General features: G+C 45.8%; 1 protein-coding gene across 12 annotated transcripts in view; it reads right to left on the minus strand.

Annotated features, from left to right (window-relative positions):
- RBMS1 (RNA binding motif single stranded interacting protein 1) overlaps positions 1-24945 on the minus strand; it is a 224000-nt gene that overhangs the window by 7023 nt on the left and 192032 nt on the right. For 5 of the 12 annotated variants that reach the window (XM_084798493.1, XM_084798492.1, XM_084798486.1 and 2 more), the window contains 6 exons: positions 23151-23230; positions 6183-6298; positions 5051-5100; positions 4832-4925; positions 2588-2635; positions 1662-1712 (listed from right to left, as the gene is read on the minus strand). In XM_084798493.1, coding sequence (XP_084654619.1) covers positions 1662-1712; positions 2588-2635; positions 4832-4925; positions 5051-5100; positions 6183-6298; positions 23151-23230 — 439 coding nt within the window. The remainder of the gene's footprint in view (positions 1-1661; positions 1713-2587; positions 2636-4831; positions 4926-5050; positions 5101-6182; positions 6299-23150; positions 23231-24945) is intronic. The other 7 variants (XM_084798495.1, XM_084798490.1, XM_084798488.1 and 4 more) reach the window with 3 other exon arrangements.

Raw genomic sequence — 24945 nt, forward strand, 5'->3', positions numbered from 1 at the left:
TCTCATAAAAATCGGTTTGCAGCATCTAACTGAAAGCTGGGTTCTCTCCATCAGAGAATATGAGTGATTTCCTACTTTGGGTTCTTGTTCTTAACTTAGCTTTCTACCGGAAACCGTAACGGCCTTGCTGTCATCCACTTTAATAGCTAGATCATGGTCTATTAACTAGATAGCAACCAAACTTGAGTTGTCTGGACACCTGTCAAAACTCTTCCACATAATCAACGGACTTTACCACTCCTCTCATTTTTGCAATCACCCGGTTGTTACAGCAGGCAACTACTCTGCCCTTCTCCATAACTACGAAAACATGCTTTGGGATCACTGTAGCTGATGGCCCTCAAACACATTGGTATTTACTGATTGATAATCAGGCACCAGGGTCCAAACAGACATTTCATATAGTCTGAATCTGTGTGGGGAACAGTAACCCAGCTCTCCCCAGAGTTCAATTAAAATATATGCAGTGCTTGCCTCTTTAAAAGTCACCAAAAGGAAAAACAAAGGATACAATTCATTTTTAAGGTGTATCATCAAAAAGCACAGGGTACTAAGTATTATTAGAAGTCTAGATTATAGGGGAGGGGTTTTCATCTTCCTCCCTCACCTACAGGTACCTCCTATATACTAAGGAGTCCCCAGATTAAGAGTGGGGCTGATTTCCAGCCTTCCAAAGGAACCATGAAGCATTGGGACACAGTCTGTCCTGGGAATGTGTGGATCGGTGCCACGGACATCCACATGTAGCACGTGTGGGTTTATGAATGTATGGGTGCACAAGAACAGGCACACAACACATTTTATTGTATTGGAGAGGGTGCCTCGGCACTTCCTGTTCGGCTGTTTGTCTCATGCTGCAGTGTCCACTGTAGAGGAGCCATGCATGAGACAAATCCTTGTGTCATTTTAAAGCCAAGAGCTGAGCTCTTTTCCTAAACAAATTATCTGGTTCTTGTATTCTAAATGCTGTGGTTTATCCTGCATCTGAGAATGACTAGTTTGCACTGGTAACTAGAAACCAAAGGGCCAAAAACTGTGGTCTTTTTGTGGCAAGTGTGTGGTGGGTTACCATGGGCAATGGTAGTCTGAGTTTGTTCTATACAATTGTTTTTAGTTTTGGCTGTTATGTTTAAAATTGAACAAACTGGATTTTGTGTATGTCTGAAAGACACAGACTGTATAAAAAGGCCTAGCATAATATTTAAAAAGATGCAATGCATCTTAGGATAATAAATGCTGAAATTGATGAAGAAATCATATTTGTTATTTAGAAAAAACACTGTTGCCCTTCTCCGTATCTGTTCCACAGATAGGCTAAGTGACTCAGACGAAAGGCTCTGCCTGGATCTGAACTTTATGTCTGAATTACAAAGAATGTAAAAAGGAAGAGCCGGTTCTTTCTATGCACTGCAAAATATTTAGTCACTCAATGGTATCCTATGAACTGTCCTAAGTAGGAAATAGGATGTATTTTTAAGTTCTTAACATCTACCAATAGTTCATTTTAAGTCAATGGTGAGTTAAAATTTCATAACAAATGTGACATTTTCATATTCCATGTTTCAAGTTTTTCCACCATCTCTGGCAGAGAAGTTTTAGCTCAACGGGCTGCATGCACAGCTTGCTAAGAGGACACAAAGCCATTAACACCAGAAACTTACAGGATGCTGCAGGATGTATGGCTGAGGTTGCATCCAAGAGGGACTTTGTACCTAGAAAGGATTTTAAAAGAAACATTGATTTGCACTGCAATTCCCACCCGACCCTCTAGAATTCTTTTTAATTGTGTTAAGAATCTATAGTAGGAAGATAAAGAGACAAAACTATCAATGATTACAAAGGTTAAGGCAGTTAGAGCTCATGAGAAACTGGTCACTCTAAAGCAAGTGACACAATCACTTGGAACCAATGTCAGTTTGCCCACTCAGTATGCGTTTACTGAACATTAGGCACCAAGGAGCAGTAAGGGTAAGGCACAGATGGGCTTCACCCCTGAGCAAGATACCATCTAAGCAAAGGCAATAAACACGTAAGCAACCCAAATTAGTGCAAAGTGTTATAATCGAGGTATGAACTACGTTTTAGGAATACTGATGGATCGGGATGAATTGTAGAACATTTCAGTAGACACTAACCCCCACAGTGCACACACACTATTTAAGCATAACCAAATGCAATTCTTCAATAATCAGGAAAAGTCTCTTTAGAGGTCCTGTGTACTCCTCAACAATTTCTAGTTAGTGAGGAAAATAACGTCTGGAATGCAGATCTAGGATATTAAACGGAGGTTAACTAGATCTTGACAGTTAAATTAAAAGGGCATTCACACAGGAACCCTCTGAACTGAGCAACACGGTGTGAGGGTCAGGCTTCGCGGGCGGAAAGGGAATGAATGCCCTGCCACGCGTGAGGCGCGTGCATCCTGACGCCCACGGCTTTTCTAGGTCTATGGGATTTTTAAGATACGTTCCGTTCTCCAGTTCGTATCAGAGCCCTCCTGAGTCCTGTCCCTGAGTGTTAAACTTCAGAATTCTACAGAGAGGATGCGGGGAGGAGCCGGGGGAGGGGAAAGAACGGAGGGATTTACCTTGATAGCAGAGCCCCGATACTTGTTTTCTCTGGTTTCCTTTGCCACCTAAGGCAGACCAAAGTTAAGTGCTTCTGCCTTGTTAACGGTTCAGTTATCTGGACTGCAGCCTTTCCCCACTGGGGTACTGGTGGTGTCTCGCAGATGCCACTTTCTCAAATCCAACTGCATAAGCATATGGTGGTTTAGTGGAGAAGGCCAACTCCAGCACCAGTGTGGGCCCTTACACACACATCACAGGGGGCAAGCAGCTCCCTGCAAGCCCCATTTTTATATGCATCTGTGGTCATAACTGCCTAAGCACTTATAGTATTATTGGGTTAGGGAGCTATGACACCTAATCCCACGTTTATTTCAGCGGCAAAGTTGCCACTGTTAAGTTTTTATTCAACGTTCCCTAGTTATAAAATGGGAATAATAATCTGTGAACTTTTTAACCAGTGGTTCTTTGAAAACCTGAAAGGAATAGAAACTCTATTCCAAACTAACTGTACACAAATCACATTTTTGGAAACATCTTAAAGGGACCTCAGATTACTTGGGGCTTATCCCCGACCTCTGCCTGGCACTGGCCATATAAGGACAGTGCCATATGAGAGGTTATGCCTCTTGAGTGTATGGCACATAGAAGACATTTCACATGGGTCTTAAAAAAAAAAACCACCCCAAGGAGGACACAAGGCCTTGAAATGACAGGTTGTCTGCAGTTAGCCTTGTCTAGTTGGCATCCAACACTGGCCTCCTGACTTTTTATTCTATAAAACGATTGATAGGCAAACTGCTTTAAAGAGGGAAAGTGGTAGAGAGATGGATTCGGAGCTGAAATGTCTATAGCAACATAATTAATAGTCCTTCGTCTGCTTAAGAGTAAGCTTACATTTGCCCTTATTTTTAATAACAGATCACCACAGACTACATCTTAATATCAGCTGTAGAAGCTGTTCATGGGGGGAGATGTGCTATATATCCACTTGGTCTCACTGAGAAACAAGGAAGAGACAAGCATCTCAACTCCTAAGCATCTGAAGAGACACACAAATGAATGAATACTGTGCCCAGAAAACTGTCACTTCAGAGCTAGGTGACAACTCAGGGAAAATAAAGGGAAGAAAAGGCAGGGAGACTGGGAGCAGGGACAACCTAAAGGCTGATGGTGACAGACAGCCATGAGGCTCTGCTTTTAGTATACAACCTGTTCTCCTTTTCAACATTATGTACATCATCTTTTAGGCAGAGCCAACCTTGAGAGTGTCTTATACTGACCGTTATTGGAAACAAGCAATTAATATGCATGATGACGCTACCAGACCACGCTTAGGGAGTATTAATGATATGCCAGTACCGTGGAACCCTGTTACAGTGTTATTCTGTGCTTAGGGCTCTCTCGGGTTTATAAGGCAGAAACTATTATTATCCCCATTTTAAAGACGAGGAAACTGAGGCTTGTAGCTATCACACAACACAGCCGTTAGACCAGATGCTGTTGTCCCCTAACCCCAGACGTCAGGACTACAACATCTAACTCAGTTTTAAAAACAAGTATACCCCAGAGTTTAGTCCCATAAGGTCCCAGCAGTCAACAAGAGAGAACTCTCTTACAGGCCAGTAACTGAACTCAGTGACAATGCTCCTGTCTGGGTCCGGGCAGGAGAAAGGCACTTAGGCCTCGCTAGCCCTGTTAATACCATCAGCTCTGTGTCAGATGAGGAGCTTAATGAAGGTTCCTTCCTCAGCTGGGAATACAGGAGAAAGTAAAGCCTCCTCCCCAAGTAACGGAGGAGGAGCTAACGGTCTCTTGCTTCTTGGTGGGGGGAAGGACCTCAGAGCTCAACTGCATCAGTTAATGTCACCTAATAGAGATTCTCTGTGTTAGCGGTTTTCACTGTCCTTGGATCTCTTCCTCCTAGTGAATAAACGAAGATGGGAGCACACACTCATCCTCCATTCTGCAACTCTCTTAGGTTTCAGTTTCTGGGGTACATGACGGAGGGAGTACAGGGGCTCACCCCAAATCTAGAACCACGTGATGTTTGGAACACTTTTCCTGGCTTTACACTTCCCTTCACGTAAAAAGCAAACTGCTATGCCAAATAAAAGGCAGCTTATTCCAAACCAGGTAGCCAAGCTGCATCAGATTTAACTTAGGTTTCATTTTTTTTTTTTTTAACTGTTCAGGATTTGAAGAGACATAAAAACCGCCGCAGAGATGCACAGTGCGCTGCTGACGAGTCCTGGGGTACAAACCTGGTAGGCAGATACAGGAGATGCAATATAGGGTGTAAGAGAAGTTTGAGTGATCATTCGGTTTGTGGCAATACTGTATGGTGAAGGGTAAAATCTAGAACAAACACAAAAGCCTTTATTAAGTAATCCTTTCAATGGAATCATTCATGGAACAATGTCTGATACTTTCTCCACCGTCACTGTCCCTCAAGCCACGATGCAGCTGTCCTAATGACGTACCCGTTATGTAGAGCAGCCGAAGTCGGGTCGTATGTCAGGGTCATCCCAGCCTTACGGAAGGAAGCAGAAGGAAACCGTGAGAGGTTCATCTAGAAAGGTGCTGTTTGCACACTGCGTTTTGTAGGGTCTCCCCATAGCATAAGATGGGTAAGAGTCACATCTGATAAAACTGGGAGTTTCCGTTAGCCAAGGACGAGTAGTACAAAGTCGGTATGAGAAGTAAGCGCCACTATGCTGCCCCACACACTTAGCCATTACTGCGAGGAGCTGCTGAAAATGAAATGGAAACCAATCTCTCTGGTGAAATAGCTAGACATCACATGCTCAGGGGGCCACACGTGGCTGTCACTGGACGGCACAAGTTCAAGACATTTTCTCTACACATTCTGTTTTTTTTTGTGTGTGTGTTTCTTTTAGTATTTGCTTGTTTTGTTTTTCAAGACAGGGTTTCTTCTGGGTAGCACTGGCTGTCCTGGACTTTGTAGACTAGGCTGGCCTTGTAACTCACAGAGATCTGCCTGCCTCTGTATCCCTGAATGCTGACATGAAGGCGTGTGCCACCATGCCCAGCTTACATTCTGGGTTCTTTCTTTCTTTTTTACATTCTGGTTTCTTTATGATCCTTTTAAACTCAAAAAACTATTGAGATAAATACAAGGAGGAGGAAGTCCAATGTTACATTAAAACTGGAAGTTTGTTTGTTTGTTTTAAGAAAGCTTCAAAAGATTGTTTGCCTGTTTGCTTTCGAGAGGCGGGAGAGATGGTGTTTAGAAGTGGGGAGGAAAAATCCTGATCAGAATATATCGGTATGGCATAAACCCTTTTCAACAAGGAAAAAAAAAGCCCTCGAATATATAAAACGAAATTCTCAATGACACATATATTATTTATTTCAATGTTAAGGGCAGGTTCCTGAATACTACTAATGGAAGCCTATTGGAAAAGTTATTAGCTACAACTGGAACTCTCTCCCCTCAAGACCTGTTCATTCATAGTAAATGCAGTGTAGCTGTTCCCACTATCTGCCTGGCCCCCCCCCCACTGCCCCGCCCACCCCTGGGGAATTGCACCCAGCGAAACTCCGTGTGCTCAGGCTCACACCCCCACACTAAAGTTTCCAGAAAGGACTTACAAGTCTCACCTCTCCTTCTCTGTGCCATGGCCGCCCATTAGGGATGTATTTGTTGGGGTTCTGTCTCTTCTTCTGTCCTCCGTCCGCAAACTTGCACAGTAAAGGTTCTGTAGGAGCTGTGAACACAGGGGAAGACACGGCCTGAGCCCACCGTTGTAGGTGCGTCTGATAGGATGTAAGTGGAGGGGGAGCTTCTCCTTTTCAATAGGAGCACTGCTGGTGCTATGCAGGAGCACTTTTAAGGCAAGACCTCAGGGCCTATGAGTCCACGGATGAAGAACAGAGCAGGCTGATGTGCTAGTGACTGCCTCTGAACTGGAGAGCCGAGGCTAAGACATCTCTAGACACTGCAGACGCCATGGCACTCGCCACTCTGGACTCTCTACAGTTCTGCTACTGGTCAGCACACACTCCCTCAGCTTCCCAGACAGTGCTCCGCTCCTGGCCCTGTCACGTGGATCACACCATGAGCCCATTTACAGCGGTTATAACCGTATGCGAGTGTCTGTTTTGTTAGCACCATGTCCCTACAGTCTGGCCAATCTGGTTGCTTGCTGGTTACATCAATGGATGAATACAGACAGACATCATCTGCACTTCAGAAAGCTGCAGGGGCTGGAGAGACAGCTTGGTAGTTAAGCAGAGAACTCAAGTTTGCTCCCAGCAGCACCCACCGGGTGGCTTAAAACCACCTGTATGTAACTCCAGCTCCAGGGGAGCCAATGCCCTTTCCTGGCCTGTGAGGGCACACACTTGCATGTGAGCACAAATACACGCATACACATACACACGAACGACATATTTAGAAAGTTACAAACACCCACCCTACTTATTTAAAGGCTCTTCCGTGTCTCAGATTTTCCCATTTAGTCGTTTTCCCACCCCGTTTTCACTACAGTCCTAGAAACCCAAGAAAGGAACATACAAGAAGAATGACAGACACTTCACTGAAAAGGTAAGTCCATGAGAGTCAAGGAAAAAGTGACACGCAAGTGGCACAACAGGCTACCCACGGCCTTTCCTTTACTCTGCCTTTTGGTGACACACACACACACACCAGCACACTCCTGGAAGTTGTGTTTTCCTATGTTTCTAGTTAGTGTAATAAAGGCTTTCACACCTTCTTGTCTGGCTCCCACACTCAGGCTTTTGTCTCCTGTAGAGCCATGATTATCCCTTTCGAGTTCTTTCAAAGTTAAATAACCATGAAGACAAAAACATTACTTGTGGAAAATTTACTCCTTTCTCCTTTGCCTCTTATTATCCTAATTCATCTCTAATTTTATATCACCGTTACCCACCCACTAATGACATGGTACAAGCAACTGTGTCTCTTACCATGTCACTGCCAAAAACCAAAGCAAAAACAAAAACAAAAACAAACCCCGACACAACCCGAGCTGCAATCCTTTCCTGGTGTCTAGCACTCTGCATCTGACCCTGGGCTGCAAAGTGATTCTAAGCGGATCTGCTATGGTGCGGAGGTAGTTCACTTTCCTCTGGTTCAAGTTTCATCCCTAGTGTGACAATGTTACAAGCTGGGACGTGGCAGGAGGCTCTTAGGTCACGAGGGTCACACCCTCAGAAGCAGTGAAAGTGGATCTCGAGTTTTCTCAGGAGTGAGGCAAGCCCCTGAAGAAAGAGCTCTCTGGCTACGTCTTGTAATACTTTTTCCCTGACTGTCATGTGGTCCTCACTAGAGTTGAGATGATGCAGAAACCAGGCTCTTCAACTTCCCGAACTATGACCTAATTAAACCTCTTGTTTATAACACCACTGGTATTTTGTTACAGTAATGAAAAATGGGTTGGTTATAGTACAGGAGGAGTTAATAATAAAACTGCTGGGTATCTGACAAAAAAATACCTAGTTGACCTTCTAACTCCTCCACCCCAGGCTTTCATGAACAACAAATCCCATTTAATACAAACTGGGCACAATGGAAGGTGGACGTGCTGAGGCCAAACTTCCCCTGAGCAACTAAACTATATTGCTTGTCCAGTGGAAACAAGGTGGTGACTTTTGCGAAGTTCTACCTTTCCAATAACCACAGGAGGCGGAGACTCACTGATGGGACAGGGCATTAGAGCAGGACAACACTGTAACAATCACTGTTGGTCCTTTTAAACTCTACAACTGGACCATCACAGGACAGATGGGAACATGGCATCCAAGCAAAGGCTGAAGATAACAGGCACACCTTTCTGAGAGGAGGGGCTTTACCATATCTGACGTTCCCTTAAGTTACTCGCCTTTCTAGGCAATCAAAACATGACTATTTAATCTCCAATATTAAGGACCCTTCCCCCCTACCCAGGTCCTTATGTGAGTGAGCTAGTGTGGCTGACTGGGAAGGGCTGTAGTGTAGAAGATGCCCCAGGTGATGACTAAGGACAAATGAAGAGCTCAGCCAGGACAGGCAAGATCCACTGTTCTCAGCCCCAGTGCCAGTCCAGGTTAGCAGACTTAGTTTTATGTAATCCCATAAGGTGACGGGGAGCCTGTGATAACCTCTGAGGAGCTCAACTCTGCCCATGCTCACAGTAAGGAGACACAGCCCATCAGAGGCTTTAGAAAAACGACCTCTGGTTTACTTGGCTTGTCAGAAAGACAAACTGTTTTCTTTTATTGGCATGAAGTTCTTCCACAGAGAGAAGGTACAGGCAGGACTCATTCACTCTAAAGTGCATTTCTGGCGAAGTGGCTGAGAGCTCAGTGGCCAATGCCCTATCTGGGGACAATGCGGGGCCCATGGATGTTTGTTCATCTAGATTCTGCCCTGTCACAAAGAAGTTCCAGGTGACAACAGTAGTTTGGTGTGTGAAGGCGACGGCATGTTTAAGCAGACATCATTTAACGTGAAATGAACGGACTAGGAGTGGCTGACTTTTTTTAGAAAGTGAACTATATTTACTACGTTGTTCTGTGCTACCATTCCAATTTTCCCCCCTCTAAAAGCAAACATTAACTAGCTAAAGCAGTGTGCGCACCGGCAGTGTTCATCTTAGGCAGTTTCCTACTTTAAAGAACTATAAGCCGTTAGAAATGGCATGGCTTTCAGACAGTTGCTGGCTCCACATTTCAGCCAAGTCAAGGGTGCAATAAAACTCCCAGCAGCTTCTTTCCACTATCAAAGGTCTCTTTGGTCTCCTCAGCTCAGTGTCTACCCTGTGTTAGGTCCACAGGAGCATGCTGTACGTAAGCAGCCCACAAGCCAGAGCTGCAGCCTCCTCAGGGCTTGCGTGCAGTGTGGATGAGGATGCGCCCGCTCTCCTGAAAGCCTGTCTGGTCATCCACAAGACAGAATGCTGAGCACAGGCATACACGCCTAGATAAAAATGCTCCGTTGGAACAAACACAGATGCAAGAACTGTTATTCTCTCCTGACTCTGCTCCACTGACTTGGGCGGGGCCACTGGTAAGAAAGAGGTCCTGCCTGAAACCTCTAAATGCTTTGTTTACTACCAAGACCACCCACTTGCCTTCAGAAGTTAGGGAATTTCCCAGTATTTCTGGTGACAAAGGGTTTAATTTAGTGTGACTGACAGCTGTCTTGACAGTGTGCAACAGTTGCATGAATTTGGTTAGATTTTTGGGTGGGAAAACAAGAAGTGGGCCAGATTTTTAAAATTTTTATTGAAGTGCATGCAAGCTTGTTACAGACTGGGTGGCCTCACTTCATCAGCCTCTCTGGTGCGTCCCACATACCAGGCTGTAGGTAGCTTGCTTCTGGGAGCCCAAAGCTCAGGTTCCAGGCTAAAAGAAGCAGGACTTCCTGTACGATGTCAGCCTGTAGACAGCACAGATCCTTCAAGCAGCCTCTTTATTGTCTTTCAGAAAGACTGAAGCACAAATGACATGTCAGAAATACTGAGCAACAGCTTCATTTGGCTGGATGAACTTTATAGAACTAGCATGTAACAGTCAACCTTCAGATCGTTTTCCTGGAATAACAGTTCTTTATGATTTTCATTATTTTTTTAATTATATGCATGTGTATGTGCATTTGAGTTCATGTGCCCATGGAGGCCGGAGAGCAGGGGGTGGTGGAACCCCTGGGGCAGTTACAAGCAGCTTGTGAGCTAGCCAACACACATCCTAGGAACTTTACTCAGGTCCTCTGTAAGAGCTCTAGGTGCCCCTAAGTGCTGAGCCACCTCTACAGCCCTTCAGCAGTGGTTAACTGCAGAGTTCTGATGGTTCCTGTGTGTGCTGTTCACACGTGTATGCAAGCCTCCGAGGTGCTGCTTGGTACCTTCTTCCTCTATCATTTTCCGCCTTAGAGTTTGAACCCCAGGGATCCTCGTGTCTCTGCTGCCTCAGTCCTGGGGCTATAAGGCACATCATAGTGGCCCATGGCCTACTTTTCATGTGGGTGCTAAACATATGACCTCAGGCTCTTAGGCTTTTGGAGCAAAAAGTTTATTGACAGAGCCCTCTCCCTTACCCTTGGCACACTGTTATTTATACATCCCACATTAAGAGAACAAATAAATTATATACCTACTCTGAACCAATGGACTTTGCCAGGTACGCAAGCACTCGCAGGCTGAATTTACCTTCAGTACGGGTTAGCTCTGACATCTTGTGTATTTCTCAGGTTATATGCTCTCAAGCACCCAACCCAGGAGAGTTCTTATGCATTGGAAGCAACAGGAACATGCCCCTTCCAAACTCTCATGACTCAAGTGTTACCCTTCAATGCTGCTAAGGGCTCCAAGCAACAGCACAGATAGACACAGATCTCATATTTCCTGGTACTTCTTGAGAGCCATCTAAGGTAATGGCACTACTGCTTTGACCAGTATGTCTACAGAGCTGGGGCGAGAGGCTCTTTACACATGCCTGCTTATATGGTACTGGCACTTCTAAGACAGCAGGGGTGGCTATACCCATAATGCCTTGCTGTAATCTCCATCATGTAGTTATCAAGCTCCCAAAGCCCCGACTGTGAGGTCTGTGCTATTCATACCAAACAGAGCGTTCCTCGGGGCCTGCTGTGAGCGCTGTGACTTAGAATGGCTTCTTTGTAAGTAGCTACCCAGCCTCACGGTGTCAGCTCCGAGGCTCACAGGAGAGTGGACCGACCCCCCCCCCCCAGTGCGTCCTAAGTGAGCTTTTCTCCAGGCTTTAATGCTCAGACCTTCACTGCAGCAACAGCCGGAGAGCCCCACTCCTTCCAAATGCCCTATTTTTCTAGTGGTTCAGTCAGTATTTGACCTTAGCCATCATACTGCAAAATGTAAACTGCCCTTGACAAGCTTCTCCTCCTCATCTGGAAACCCAGTATCCTCAGCCACCACAACTTTTCTGAGAATGATGGTTACTTCAGAATGGCCCCTATTGCAGTGAGCTGACCCCAGAGGAGATAGAAACAGAAGCTCCTAGCAGCTTCAGGAATCACTTTTAACTATAGAAACTTTCTCCATCTATTTCAGCCACATCAACTACCCTGAAAATTTTTTATCTAAAATTTTTAATCACTTAATTTATTCACTTTACATCCCAATCGCAGCCCCCTCCATTCTCTCCTCGCGGTCCCACCTTCCCTGCCTATTTTAACCTCTACAGTGTGAAAAATGAGCCTGGAGTTTCCCCAGAAAACCTGACCCCTGGTTTTAAGAGCATTCTGCTGCTTTGCTTGATGGAGTTCAGAGAGCAGCTCACTCCTCTCGTGGCCGGCAGCACTAAGAAGCATCACGGCCCGGTCGTCACCGGTATTTAGAGGAACTTACTGTATCATCTCTGCTCTGTCGTGAGGCTGGAGTAGGTTCTTAAGTATTTGTTTTGAACTAGAGTTGCCACTGTGGTGTTGCTTGCGTGGACGTCATCAGACAGGCTGTTCAAGTACTGCTGAATGTGGTAAAGTGTGAGAAAACGACTTCAGCGGTGTTATGATGTGGAAAACGTGTAGCCACACTGCTGGGGCCTTGGCGGGCACACCGAGGAAAGTGCAGTGTTCACCGTTAGGTTCTGTCAACTTGACACAAGCTAGAGCTACTTAAGAGGGGGATAGTAATAGAGAGCACTGTTCCATCAGGTTGGCTTGAGGGCAAGCCAGTCGGGTGTTTTCTTGATTGATGACCGGTGTGGGAGGGGACAGCTCATGGGACAGGAAGGATAGTGTCACCACCCCCCCCAGGATCCGTGGGTCCTGGATGGTCTAAAGAAAGCAGGCTGAGCAAGTCATAGGAGCAAACCAAGTAAGCAGCACCCACCCATGACCTCTGCTTCAGGTCCTGCCTCGACTTCCTTCAGTGATCGAGTGTATGCCCTGAGAGCTGGAAGGTGCAATCAAGCCTGTTTTCCCCACGTTGCTTTTGGTCATGGTGTCGCATCAATAGAAACCCTGACCAGAGCTTCTGGTGAGAATTCCAGGAGGAGTAGAAGCACCCTCACAAGACGCTGCTTTGCGGTGCTGCTGAAGACTACACGCCACTCTTCTGATGCAAAAACAGATCCAAGGCTGCTGACTGGGTTTCTAGCCTCTACATGCTTATAGCTCCAAGACATAAAATGAATACAGGGGGGAAATGCCCCATATGCAAAAAGCAGAATTCCTGTGTAGGTTTTCCCTTTATTCTAGAAAGACCTCTAAGTTCAGAGACATTTCAAGGCCTTAGCCACACTGGGTTTTGAGATGAGATAATATGGGAGACATCATGAACTCGCTGCAAGCTGTGATGGGTACTCTTAGCATTCCTACACAAAAAGTTACAGCCAGCCTTGCGTAAAGTGCTTCTTACAGTCAGCTTTTAAAATATGACTTTTTATTAAAAATTTTTAAAATGTAATTATTACAAGTTAAAAATATACCTCAACCGAGAACAAGATAGGAGCGACCCAGTCTTTGCTTTTAAAATGTTCATCGTGAGCAACCATTAGTGATTACTCATCTTTTACAAGCACACTGCTTTCCTCTGTTTTGCCCCGTTTCTAGCCAACCAAGGGGCACAGCTGTGGCTTCTCCCTATGGACACTCTTCTTCCCAGGGCTGCTGCGGTGGGAGCTGGTGGCCCCATCTGCTTTTGTCTCTCAAACAGCGCGAGGAAAGTAATAGTGCCAACTTACTCATGGTAGCTTAAGTTTCTAGTGGGTTTTGACTCTTACTGAAATTCTTTTTCTCACCTCATTTCACAACTCACCACAGGTTCTAGAACCCTCCGAGAATGGAGTCCTGTGAGACAGAAAGCAGGACCCCCACCCAGCAGAAACACTTCTGTGTCTGTGCTTTTTCCAAGTCTATGCAGATGCACTCATTTTTACAACGTGCAATGGTAAGTCTGGCCCCTCCTTCTAACCTTCATATTGTAGGCTTCCCCTATCTTACCACAGACCTATCTGTTTAGTAGCCACAGAGTGTTTATGTGAAAATAGGTCACATACGATTTCTGCAGTGTAACCAACAGTGCTCTAGCAGTGTTTGTACTATACAGTGGTTTGGACATTAGGTCCAGGCTAGTCCTCCCAAGGTCTGAAACGCACTAGCTAAGGCTTGCAAGTCATCTGACGTCTCTGGCTAGATAATCTGTGGGATGGGGGTGACAGTACCTTCTTTCAGGGGTTGTTCCACTTAACACAGTGCTTAACAGCAGTTTGGTGAGCATCATCTACTGCTCTTCGGACTGTGACAACAGGGGTGTTTAGGCTTTGTAACTTACTGCTTCTCTCACTTCTGAATTAAGGTAATTTCTCAGGAGACTCATGGCTCAGAAGTTACCAATGCTTGTGCGGACTGCCTGCTGCCACAGGATTTGATTAGGAGAGATTTAATGAGCTTCTAGAATAAAGGCATGTTCAAGCTGGGGCCAGGGTAAATCTACTGGCAAATGTCTCTTAGAAGGCGGGTGTAGGAACGCCCACACATTCTATGGCTTTAACACGATGTTTTCCAGTTACAGTTTTTTAGAGGCAGAACTTGTGAAGGTTTTGGTTGGCAGGGATGACGTAGGCTATGCTCAGTGGGGACAGTGGCCCTGCAAACTAGCTCGTCCCAAGTAGGATTTGGCACCGACACATGTGGAAAGAAACACAGCCACGTGGGTAGCTGTAGCACTCACTGGTGTATAGTGTGGAGTCAGGTCACTGCTTTCGCGATGTGGGTTCCAGGGATAGAGCCCAGATCATTAGGATTGGTGGCAGGTGCCTTTACCTGCGAGGCCACCTCACCAGTACCTTTGTTACTTTTCAAAACTGGCTTCTCCTCATTGTAAGGCACCTTTTTGCACTTGGGTCTGAAGGCAGCTGTAGTGTGGGTATGCAGTGTCTCACTGATGCTGTTGTGTGTGCGTCAAAGGTTCACTTCCCCATGTAGCCTTGTTCTCAGGCGGACTTTCAGGGAAGTGACTGGATAGTGAGGGTGCTGACTTTATCAATGCATTGATCTGATGGCACCACTGGGACTTGGTAAAGAGAGAAGAGGTGGGACTGACTGGAGAACAGACAACGGGAAGTGTGTCCTGCAAAGGTCTACCTTGTCCCCAACCCATTCCCGTCTCTGCTCCCTGCTTCCTGGCCACCATGAGGTGAACAGCTTTCCTCCACCATGCCTCTGCACCACGGTGACTCTGTCTTCAATCACGATGGACTGAAACCTCTCCAACCGAGAGTCAAAATAAAACTTCCCCACTCTACCGTGGCTCTCGTGGGTGGGTACCAGTCACAGTGAAGCCAAGTCTCAAAGGGAAGCCCTTGCTTCAGGGGTCATTCGCAACCATGTGAGCATGGCAGCAACGGCACAGTGAGCACTAAAGCCCATGCTCCCACAGCAGCAGGGGAGGGAGAGACAGCACCTCCACAGGGAACGATAGCACCATTCTAATGAGAGCACCCTGCACATTGTGAGGTATATTTATCCTGTGCTGCCCACTGGGGCTGGTTTCCTGGACACACTGCAGCTACCCAAGGCATACGAATCAAGTCTCTTACATGCAACTTGGGCTACACAGGCTTTACATAGCTTCCTGTATACCGCTCTGGATTACTTAACTCCTTCGACAATGTAAATGCTACACAAACAGTTACACTGTACTGTTTAGAGACTGATGACAGCATGTAGCACACATGAAAATCCTTGCCGAGTATTATTCCATCTGTGTGCTTGGTTACACTGATGTATGCAGAAGACTTGGCGTATTTAGTCTCAGAGCTGTCAAAATGTTCTGTTGGCCTAGAGTAAGTACATCTAAGAAAAATGCGTGTTTAAATAGGCACTAAAATCCTTTGGTAAGGTCCCTCACATTTACCCCTTCTGCCTTCTGGTATCGGACAATGCCCTAGTGATACTACCATCCTCAGAGCTATAAACTGTGGGTGAAGATGGGTTTTAAGTCAAGCTGATGAGTCAGAGGACCCAGAAGCAGATGTAGAGCAGGCTGGCCACTGGCTGCCCCCAGTGCAGTCACACCCACAGCTCACTCCAACCCAATATGAACCTGCTGCTCGAGACATGGCCAAGTGATGCCAGCACAATGTAACAATGGTGCATGTGTGAATACATGAGCAACCTCTTCTGTTCCCCAAGTCACATAAAATGCACCATCAGCAAAGCCGCTGTTGCAGGATATCTGATCATACTGTGAACCCCAAGATTGTGTTGCTTATTGGAAAAACCTGTTTCTAGTTGTGGTGGCCTCAGTCCTAGCACATACCTTTAATCCAAGAGCTTTCTGCTTGAATTAAATGAAACCAACCATAGGTCAAGAGGCAGGGCAAGCAACCAGCTGACAGGGAGTGAACATAGAAAAAAACCCAAGAGCGTAAGAAGAAGTCAGGAGGATGGAGAGAAAGACCCACAGGAAGTAGAAGGGAGGGGCATTTCAGTTTGAGATGGTGTGGCGAGGTAGAACTTTTTGTTTGTTTGTCTGTCTGTTTTCCTTTTGGTACACTGGCTGAGGAGGAAGGTCAGCTGGGTGCTTTCTCTGCCTCTCTGAACTAGCAGGCTTTCACGCCAGCATCTGGTTCCCGAGTCTTTTTTTTGGTAAAATGGAACGACTGAGATTTTGTTTAAAACAACAAGCTGCTCTTCCTTAGCACACAGGGACTACTTATTTAATGTACTGCAGAGGTCCAGAGCAATGGGTGGACATGTTGTGTCCTGCAGTACCAGACACACTGTTGTCCTTGGGGAGGAGTGTACGGTGGCAGAGGTGTTCACAGCTCCGGGGTTTGCCCAGCTAATGGCATTGAGAATATTCTTCCCAGATAGACAGGCCCTCTTCCAGGAACATAGCGCAAGAGCATTTTGAGACAAACCCCCAAGTTCTGATCATGCCCGGTGTTTGTGCCTGGAGCACAGCTCCTACTTTGGGCATCAGCTCTACACAACTGAAATTTCCCAGCCGGTTTCTAATTCTCTGCCACGAGGGAAACTACTACCACATTACTCTTCAATAATAGGATTTTTGTCAATCAGTATTAAATAGTGAAAAGCTCTACAGAATTCACTGAGTCTCTTTTACCCTGGGGCCTTCCCAAGCAAATGCGACCTACTTCAAACCCAGCAGCACTCAAAACCGAGGTAAACCCAAAGAACAATACCCCAGCATTTTTAAGGAAAAATGGGTGGAAAAGGGTAGAAGAAAAGAACTTATAAACAATTTGAAGATATTATAAGAATATAAAGCCTCCTTAAAATATGGCAATTGCAGACAGAAAACATGGTAATGCTTTTAAAAAAAGCATTCAGAAAATAGACTACATTAAAGTTGTAATGTGATAGCTTAGACTTTTTACAGAGCTACGAACATGTCCTACTATATGTCATGGCCCCAGCTACGGTGGGCACAGCTGGCACGGGGAATCCCAATGACACCTCAACATGCCTTGGCAGGATGTTGGGTAACATAGAAGTGAGTATTCAAACGTGTCTGTTTGTTTATTTGTGAGACAGGATCTCTCTATGTAGCCTTGGATAGCCTGAAACTTACTATGTAGACCTGAGTAGCATGGGATTCAGAGATCCATCTGCCTCTGCCTCAAAGGTATGCACCACCATGGCCAGTTTAACCTCCATTTGGCCTTCTAGAAGCTAGTCTGTATGTGTCACAGCTAATGACTACACTGTTCACTTTACATTCAGAACTTATCTTTGGGGGCTTGATTACTTTTTTTTTTTAAGGTTCCTCTTTTATTGGGGAGAATGTTTGTGACCTGGGTACTAACTGGCCTGCCAATGACCAGCAGACCCCTTTGAGGACTCTAGCACACCAGGATGAATGTGATTCTAGCTAAAGTGCATTTCTTTTCCTGAGCTTGGCTCCAGTGTCATAGGCAAACTGCCAACTGTGCAAGAATCCAAGTACTCCAACAGGAACCGTGCTGGTTAATTCTGTTTATGCCAGCGCGACAGCGCATCAGCAAGTAAAGCCACCTTCTGACCCTTCTGACGTATGAGATGTTCTGCCTGCCTCGCGAACAGCCTGCAGCACTTACACATCCAAAGCGGCCCATCTACTGTAACCTGCCCACCCTGACATTTTATTTTCTGCCCGATTTGGCTGGTAATCTCCAGTTGTCCCCAGACGAGGAGGCCTGTCCCTGTGACACTGGCTAGCAGTCAAAGTTCCACTCAGTACGTGTAAGAACCTAACAAGTCCAGAGAAGCTGACAACTGTTCAGATTCTTTATAGGTTCCAACGTGTTGCTGGGTGGGGGGTGGGGAGCTTGTTCTGGGGAAAAGTTGAGTTCACTGCAAGAGTGTGTGCTTCCAAATCCCAAGCTCAGACAGGAAGTCGGTTCAAGCGCATTTATATGTCAGCGGCCTCTAAGAGGCTCTGAGTACCAGGATGGGTGCTACATGGCAACTGCTCAGAGGAACTCCTCAGTGACTGCAGCAGGCACAGAGTGGTGCACACAATGAAGAGGAGCAAATGCTGCTGCAGAAACAGCTTTCAACCCAGTCCTGAACCCAGATCAGCACAAGGTGAGATCATCCAGCATTTGGAAATGAAGTGGCGATAAGCGCGGACTGGAAACACAGAGGGTGGGGCCCAGGTGTAACGATGGGCCCCTGCAGCCATGCTTGCAGTGTCGATGGCACCCCTGTCTGCTTGTACTCATTTGTCCCTTGGTACAACTTGGAAGAAGCTATCCTCTGGCAGCTGCAGCGTTGCCCAGGCTCCTCCAATCAAGTGCATGTGGTTTGGAAACCAGGGGGTTTTCCTTGACTGGGCGTGACCAGATGTCTGTAAACCCGTGCCAAAGTGACAGTCTAAGGACACAAGTGCAGTGTCCTTTAGAGAACAAAGGGGACTGTTGACCCAGTCTGTGATAGTCTGAAGTCTCTTTCACAGAGGGAATTGGAAGATTTTTATCTTACGCTGACACAAATGCCCCTGGATCCTTTTCTGTTTTCAACCAACCTTGCTGCTCCATGAAGAATGAACCAAAAGTGGGTGGGGGTCAGCCCCTGGAAGGGACAGAGGCTGTGTGTGCAGGGCTGAGGTGTCCTGAGTAAGTATGCAGAGGGCACTCAAACTGGCGCCATGCTACACTCACAAGGTTTCTATTAGTTTGGGGTTAAAACTTACTTTCCTTCCTTCCTTCCTTCCTTCCTCCTTCCTTTCATCCATCCATCCATCCATCCATGGAAAAAGGAAACTAAGTCAGAAAGGACAAAGAAGCTCTTCCAGTAGGCTGAGGTCCTCAGAAGGCGCTGTCCTCCCAGGACCCAGTGTTTATGTCCCAATTGTGTGCCTATGGGCGGCTCACCTACAGCAGCAGCTTGAGCAGTGATGTGCTGCCAGGTTTAACGTTACAAGATCAAGTCTGGTCTGTGGTCCTACACACACACACAGACACACACACACACAAGTCAGTTCCCCCTGTGAAACGAAAGGGAGCTGCCTACGCAACATTAAATCGATTCTCTAATCATCTTCATCAGTCCTCCAGGTATAGATGGAAGCTGGGAGCTCTGGGAAGGTAAACAGCCAACACTGGTTACCCGTGGATGGGCAGCCCGAGAGCGCTGCCCACTCCAGAGACTCCCGAATGGACTGAATCCAACTGCAACACACCTCAGCGCCTTTCTGGATGTGTTCTAGGTGACAAACACGGGCACACGTATGCTCTTGCCATTAAGAGGTGGGGTCTGACCAATCTTTTATGTTATTCAGGTTCAATTTGCAAGATCTACTCACTTCTAGAGTATGTTTTCATATGAAAAACAAAACAAAACAACAACAACAACAAAACAACAACAACAACAAACCAACCAAAAACCAAAAACAGAGTCTAGGGCCAAAGCTGCACTTGGCCAAATGACAAATTTTCCTCCTCAGGATTCCTGCATGTTTGCTTACTACAGAGGTTACCATGGCTCAGGGTGAGCTCAAGGACCAGACTGTTCCCCACAGGAACATCTGGGTTAATTCTTGCTGATGCAGCTGATCTGTTGCAGCTATTAGTGGAGTTGGAGGAACACCTCGGGAACGACCCCTCGCCAGACGTCTACCCAAGCAGGGCATTATCTGCACAGACAGACAACGATGCTGTAAGGAGACAGACATAGAGGCTGACACAGACTTGCTGCTCCAGACCCAGAAGCAGAAAGTGTAAATCTTGTGCCTGCCGAGCAAGGAGCCTGAGAATGTAGCGGGGAAGGGCATTTCTCACTTCTCCTGTTCTAACAGCATCAGTGCCTCTCTTTCAAAGCCAGGTGAGGTGTTTTTGAAATTCGGAGACACCACAGGCTGGCAGGGAGTGCGCCGGGGAAGTAACTGTAAACCAGAAGGCACTTCAGTCTTTTCCATGTGCTACCCTGTGAGGAGCCAGGGCTTTCCTGGTGCTATGACAAAGTGAAATTTACTCAAAACTAAACGAACACTATTTGTTGCTTGGTATAGCTCAGTCACTGCAAGGCCTGAACATATAAACAGATGAGAAAACTGCTCCTAGGAGCTGCCAGTATACTGGGACTGACATTCGCAAACATAGTCAGCGTTACGATGGCAGTGTGAACACTATGGAGGTTCCCCAGGCGAAATGTAACCCAGCTGGGTCACAGCAGGTTCACACAGGGAGAAGACAGACTCTCGACAGTCTAGAAAGGTAAGGAGAGGACATCCATTTTAATGGAAGCAAAAGAGACCAAGGTATGGGTGGCGCAAGAGAGAACACAGAAAGGAGTGATGGAATGCCATATATTGGGGGTTCAGGCGTGAAGAAGTGCCAAAAATTCGAGATTCTACCTGTGGTTCACTACTGAGGAGACAGCCCAGTAGGTAAGAACGGAGGGATAGAATTGAGGGGCAAAGGCTCGAATCGCCATGGCCTTCACTGTCATTCTGGGGATCCTGGGTCTTTTCTTTGGTGTTGGGTGGAAGAGCATAGGGCACACTCTGCCTAAAGTCCTCTGGATATTTAGGAAGGAAACTGAGGGAGGTCAGGCCAGACAGGACAAGCTGAGAGACAAAGAGGCGCACAAGGCATGAAGGGAAGGGGAAGAAATAATTAGGAAGAAAAAATCTAGGACCAGAGCTGTGATTTGAACGGGAGGGAGGAAGGCTGCAGATGGCCAGGGGAGTCCCAGTCCTGGGTTTCTCACTCAGGTGTCTGATTCTGCTGAGGTGTAGAAGGCAGGAACAGCAGCAGGGAGTGCAACAGGCTTAGCTCTGGAGACAGTGGACACGTGCAGCCTGAGACCGAACAGAAAGGTAAGAAGGGACGAATGCCTGTGACTCCCTAGAAGCGGGACTGGAATCTCAAGGTTGTGTAAAAACCTCTCAGAAATGTCATTCAGAAACAGCAAACCATGGGGACGGGGGCAGTGACTAGGCGAAGAATCATATGGCACAGAAGCTGTCAGTCACGAGCAAGGGTTGAAGTGTTCCCTTTCTATTTTCCTCTCCCCTTTAAAAAAACGACACACTAGAGTCCTAACTCCTGGCACCCCAGAATGTGACCCAGCCCAGACAGAACCTAAGGTTCCTGTCAAGCGAAAACGGCATCTCTAAGGTAGGCCATTAATCCACCATGGTTGGTGTTCTCAAAATGAAAGGACACACAGAGGGCAGGTGATGTAGAGACACAGGAAGAGGAGAGTGGCTAACTGCAAGCCAAGGAGATGTCTGGAACGGACCCTTCCCTCCCAGCCCTCAGATGGAACCTTGTATTCCTCCAGCTTGGCCTTCTGGGCCCTGGGACGGTCAGTTACTAATCTACTGTTTATGCTCCTTTGTTACAGTTGCCCTAGCAAACAGGAAGGAGCTTAAGCTACCTGATAGGAGAAGATACCAAACTGCACCACACTGAGGGGTGATGGGAAGTAGCGCTTCAAGAAAAGGCAGAGGGGGACTTTGCTTCGAGATCACAGAGACCAAGGTGACTTCAAACACAAATAGTTATCTTCTGGAAAAATCTTGGCATAGAGTAGTTTTACCCTTACTCTCCAAAATCTGTGATAAAAAGCTGGGTGCAGTGGTGCACACCTATAGTCCCAGCAATCAAGGAGGCACAGGCAAGTGGATCTCTGTGAGTTCGAGGCCAGCCTGGTCTACAAAGCGAGTCCAGGACAGGCAAGGCTACACAGAGAAACCTTGTCTCGGGGGGGGGGGGGGCGGAATTTGTGATTTAAAAAAGTCTATTATAGCTATAGCCATGAGTTTTTGTTTCTAATTGTGACAGTTTTGACAACTTGACACAACTTACAACCACCTGGGAGAAAGTCCCAGTGACAGTGGGCGTGTCTGGGGGACTATCTTAAGTCAACTGATATGGAAGACCCAGACCATCTTGGGGGGCAACATTCCCTAGAAAAGGGTTCTAAGCTATAGAAAAAACAGAGAAATCAAGTCACGCACAAGGACACGAATTCATCTATTTTCTCCCTGTTCTTCACAGTGGACTTTCCTATGCTGATAAGACTGTAAACCTGGAATGCTGAGCTAAAACAAACTCATTTCTGGCTGCTCTCTATAAGGGTGTTTTTATCACAACAATAGAAAGGGAACTAGAACACTGGTCGTGGGTTTTTCTTTCATTTGCTCACCAACTAGTCTTGTCAGAAACATGTTATTCTATAAGTGCAAAATAAAAGCTTTTTTTAAAAAATAGGATATAAGCAAAAAGCAGATATAATTATGAGAGAAGACATAGCAAGGTCCCAGTGGAACAAGATCACAAACAACTCTAAAATCCGTAAGAAAAGAGAAGGGAAAGAGTGGGACACAGGCATGGGTCCTTCACTAGAGGATGCAGAAATCAAGTGGCATTTCTGGTACTCCAGATTCCAATTAAGTGGGGAGTGAGCTCATCTGCTGGAGGACGGTACGTGTGGGTGGAGGGGAGGAACAGGCAGGTGCAGGAGAGGTCAGCGGTGGCTGAGAGTCTGGGTAGTCTGTGAATGCACAGAGAAACAAGATGTCGACCGTGGATCCCTGCAGTCTCGGTGTTCTTCCAACAGGCACAGCCAACACTGAGTGTACATGAAAGCGGAGGCTGCATAAACACAGCCCAGTCTTGGTAGAGACAGGAAAGAGATCAGGAAGTCAACTCTCAGCAACTACGGGAGTCCTCCCTTGTATTTCAGACCGGAGAAGTTTGGGTGTTGTCTTGGCATGGCACACTGGTGAGGTGCGGTGGTGCTGATTAATGACACAGGGAAGGGGCCGAAGCAGAGCGTACACAGAGGCCCCGGGATTTGCAGGCCAGGCACTCTCTAAAGACAAAGATGCTGAGTTCTCACTGCTGGGCCCAGTTGTGGGCAGGTCACTGAGGAGGGTGTGAGGTGGCATGAAAGATGGCTGCGGTCACAAGGGTTAACTCTACAGTGCTTTCCAAGTCTGCTCCTTACTACTTACTTCCGGGGAGACGCCAGCGCTTCCTGTTAGTCTTATTTGCCAATACAAACAAGTGAGTTTTAAAGAGTAAGGTGAGAGGTTTTCGGTCTTAAGATCCATTGTGTGCTAAAGTTACAGACATGCTACATAAAAAGACGACTGATAAAGATTTAGGTAAACAACATACCAGAAACTCCTGGTGGGGTCTTAATGAACTTTCCATTAAAATGACCAATTACGGCTTCGCATTTTTCTGTTGATTCCATCCTAGTCATGTTAAAAGGAAAAAAAAAAGACATTCATAAACTGTACACGCACAGCATTGAGAGACTTTTGTAACTACTGCTTTAGGGTTAGGATGCAAATGAAACCTAGCAGAAAACCGTGGACAGGATGAAGTGAAAAAGGGCTCACTGTTCCTTTAGCTGTTGCTTTGGCGTTTCTACAGTAAAATAACTGATTCTGCAGAACATTTCTGAATTATAAGAGACAGAATAAATTCCATGCAGAGTGTTTGATAGCAGTCATATCAAACCATGATTTTCCAACTGTTGGAAATTTAAAAATGAATTCATGATACTTTGTCATAATTTTGCATAAAAACTGAGTTTAACTTTTTGTTTTAAAGACGGTCTTTTCTTTTATGAACTCATACAGTGGTAAGACTAAAGGATGGTGGTATCGGCTAGTGTCAATCAGGACGCACCTCACGTGTTCTTAACTTTGGCCCCGGGCTTAAAATTAATCTAGTGAACTTAATTATGTACTTTGCCATCTTGACTTTGAAGGAGGAAGTAAAGGCCGGAGCCTAATTTTACAATTTATGTTACATCTACAGGTGACTAAAAACATTTGAGAGGCAGTTCTAGGAACTTAATTACTCTTGACTTGCTTTTCTTCAATGAAAACATCCGATCACCTACTCATAATGCATTATTTTCTGGCCCACTCAGGAACACTGTAGTTTTATCTGGCAGCGAGAGGTTTTTAAAAACCAACAGGAGTCCGCTGGACTATGAAGGAGCGCTACACTTATTTATGTTCAGGAGAGTGCTGCAGAGGGATGGCATGAGGCTGGACCATCAGATGTCTTGTCTGGAGCCTTTTCAACCCGTGAAGGACTGGGTGTGTGCTACTGATAGTGCTGGAAAGCTATTTGGTTATTATTCCAGGCTGTCTGGCCCAATGGGGCACGTGACAAAAAGCCAATAGAACCCAATTGCAGCCCTTGCCTTTGTGACTTAATGGTGAGGTGACAACCCTTGGTAATAAACGCTTTGTTGAAATCACAAGTTTGCATTAAGATGTGATTGTCCTCTGTATAGTTAAGAAAACGTCAGCATTTTCTCTCCAAAAATAGGTTAATAATTTAGCGCATGCTGATATTATCTGTCAATGCCCACTGCTAAGAAAACTCTTAAATAATTCACTGTAAAATTAGCTTTTGTGTGGGGGCTTTAGGATTATAAACCTGCCACAAATCAAAGCTCTCTAATTTAATTCTCTAGAAACTAATTTAGCCACTAAAGTATCCTTTCTAGGAAGGAAGGGGAAAAATTCCATAGGAGGGGCAAGGGTGCTTCAGTTATACCTAGAACAGTCATTAAAAAAAAAAAATAGACCCAATAAAATAAATGTATATGTTAAAAGAGGAGAAAGTAAAACAAAACAAAGCAAAAAAAAAAAAAACCTGAAGAATTATCAACGATTGACAGCTGCTAAGTTGATGAGTGTTAGTTTTATATTCCCTTTTCTCTCCTGAGTATTAGAGATATATAGCTTAAAAACCTAACTAAAATCTGTTATTATGAATCAAATTTCTGTCTGGCAAAAAGATACCAACGTATCTGTGAGCCTTCGGAGAGTGTTCATTTTTGAGTGGTTACAAGCACCTTGAAGTAATGAATCAAACTGTCAAGGCCATGTGTCCAGGGACACTGTTGTTGTGGTAATTCCAGCCATGCGCCATTGGGTACTTAGTG

Source organism: Acomys minous, assembly GCF_964271855.1.
Source record: "Acomys minous genome assembly, chromosome: 10".
NCBI classification, from domain to species: Eukaryota; Metazoa; Chordata; class Mammalia; order Rodentia; family Muridae; genus Acomys; species Acomys minous.